This window comes from Eimeria mitis, genomic scaffold, assembly GCF_000499745.2.
Source record: "Eimeria mitis Houghton genomic scaffold, Emh_scaff1305, whole genome shotgun sequence".
In the NCBI taxonomy this organism is placed as follows: domain Eukaryota; phylum Apicomplexa; class Conoidasida; order Eucoccidiorida; family Eimeriidae; genus Eimeria; species Eimeria mitis.
In genome coordinates, this window is record NW_013568683.1 from 2023 (window position 1) to 3350 (window position 1328).

Sequence of the window (1328 nt, forward strand, 5' to 3'; positions counted from 1 at the left end):
CAAACACACGGAAACGACCGCAAACAAACAGGAAGGAGGAAGGGCAGGTGCAGTGAAAGTGCCAATGCAGCACGAATGGCAGTACGAGAATTACATGTTTATGAAAAACCGCCTACTAATATCGATAAAAACACATGAACAAATAGTGAACCTATCAGTTTCAGCAAAAGAACCCTAATAAATACACATATTGAAGCACAACTGCATTTGCCCCGCGGAAACCTTACGGCCAAGAGGAGCGAGCAACAGCTCCAGCCAGCCGTTGATCCCCAGCACTAAGACTTATGTTTTACCTGGTCGCACGTTCCTTTGCCAGAAGATATACATGCCAACGCTCCAGAGGAAATAAACCAATTCGGGGTCAACTGTTGTCAGCAAGGAGGAAACGCTTTGTTTTTGGTAGAGGCCAATGTTCACAATTACCGTCAAGAATACAGCTCTGAAAGCACGCAAGAAACAGTCCCTAGGCAGCCGGTTAACACTGAACCCCTTTGGCATTATGCTTGGTTGAGGATATCACGGTTGAAACAGCAGAACTAGAACGCTAACAGAAATTACGCAGCGGAACGTCTTTTGAATTCTTAGCTACAAACCCTGGACTTCAAGTTTGGGGTTTCCACTGAATGGAGGCGCACCTCGCTAGCATACACCCAAGCCATGCCGCCGTGTTGATTAGCGAAATGAAGATGAGAAGGACGACGCCCTGGAAGGTCAGATCCCTGGTGCTCATTTGCTTCACCTGAAACCCAAACGGCACGCAACCCAAACCCTAAACCCTAAACACTAAACCCTAAACCCTAGGTCTGATCACAGGCGGTCACACGGGAAAGGTTTTATTCGAAGTGCTTCTGAAAAAAGGCGAACACAAGGCTTGATTGCAAGCATTAGGGGTACCGCTGGTGCAGGGAACACCAAACAGCGTGAAGGTCAAGAACTAGACAGTGACACTCCAATAGAGAGTTTGCGCTGCCTGGCGTTTTCTTCTATCTCTTTGCAAGCCTACGTTTCCTTGTTATCATATTTCTCGTACAAAACATTCGCTGGTGCACTTTTGGTTGTTTCTCTCTGCTATCTGGCTCGTGCTTAACCCAAATACGGTGCTTCGTCAGCACCAGGAAGTAAGACCCTCCCATCAAACAAACAATACGATTAAAATCATATATTTTAAATTGTATAATTGCTATTTTCTGCTACAGCTGCAGCATAAATGCATGCAGATATACATGTATTGAATGTATATAGTAATAAACACATGCTGGTATTCTAAGGAGAGTACTGTTAACTAAGTGTTCGCCTACAAAAGTGTTTTGGGTGTCGGGGTCGTTGGA

At 45.3% G+C, this 1328-nt stretch overlaps 1 protein-coding gene across 1 annotated transcript in view; it reads right to left on the reverse strand.

The window, feature by feature from the left end:
• The window catches only part of EMH_0034210 (uncharacterized protein), a gene marked incomplete at both ends in the record, with an annotated part of 2068 nt that extends 1338 nt beyond the window's left edge, over positions 1-730 (reverse strand). Inside the window, 2 exons of the mRNA XM_013494847.1 lie at positions 294-439; positions 636-730. Coding sequence (XP_013350301.1) covers positions 294-439; positions 636-730 — 241 coding nt within the window. The remainder of the gene's footprint in view (positions 1-293; positions 440-635) is intronic.
• Positions 731-1328: the final 598 nt, after the last annotated feature.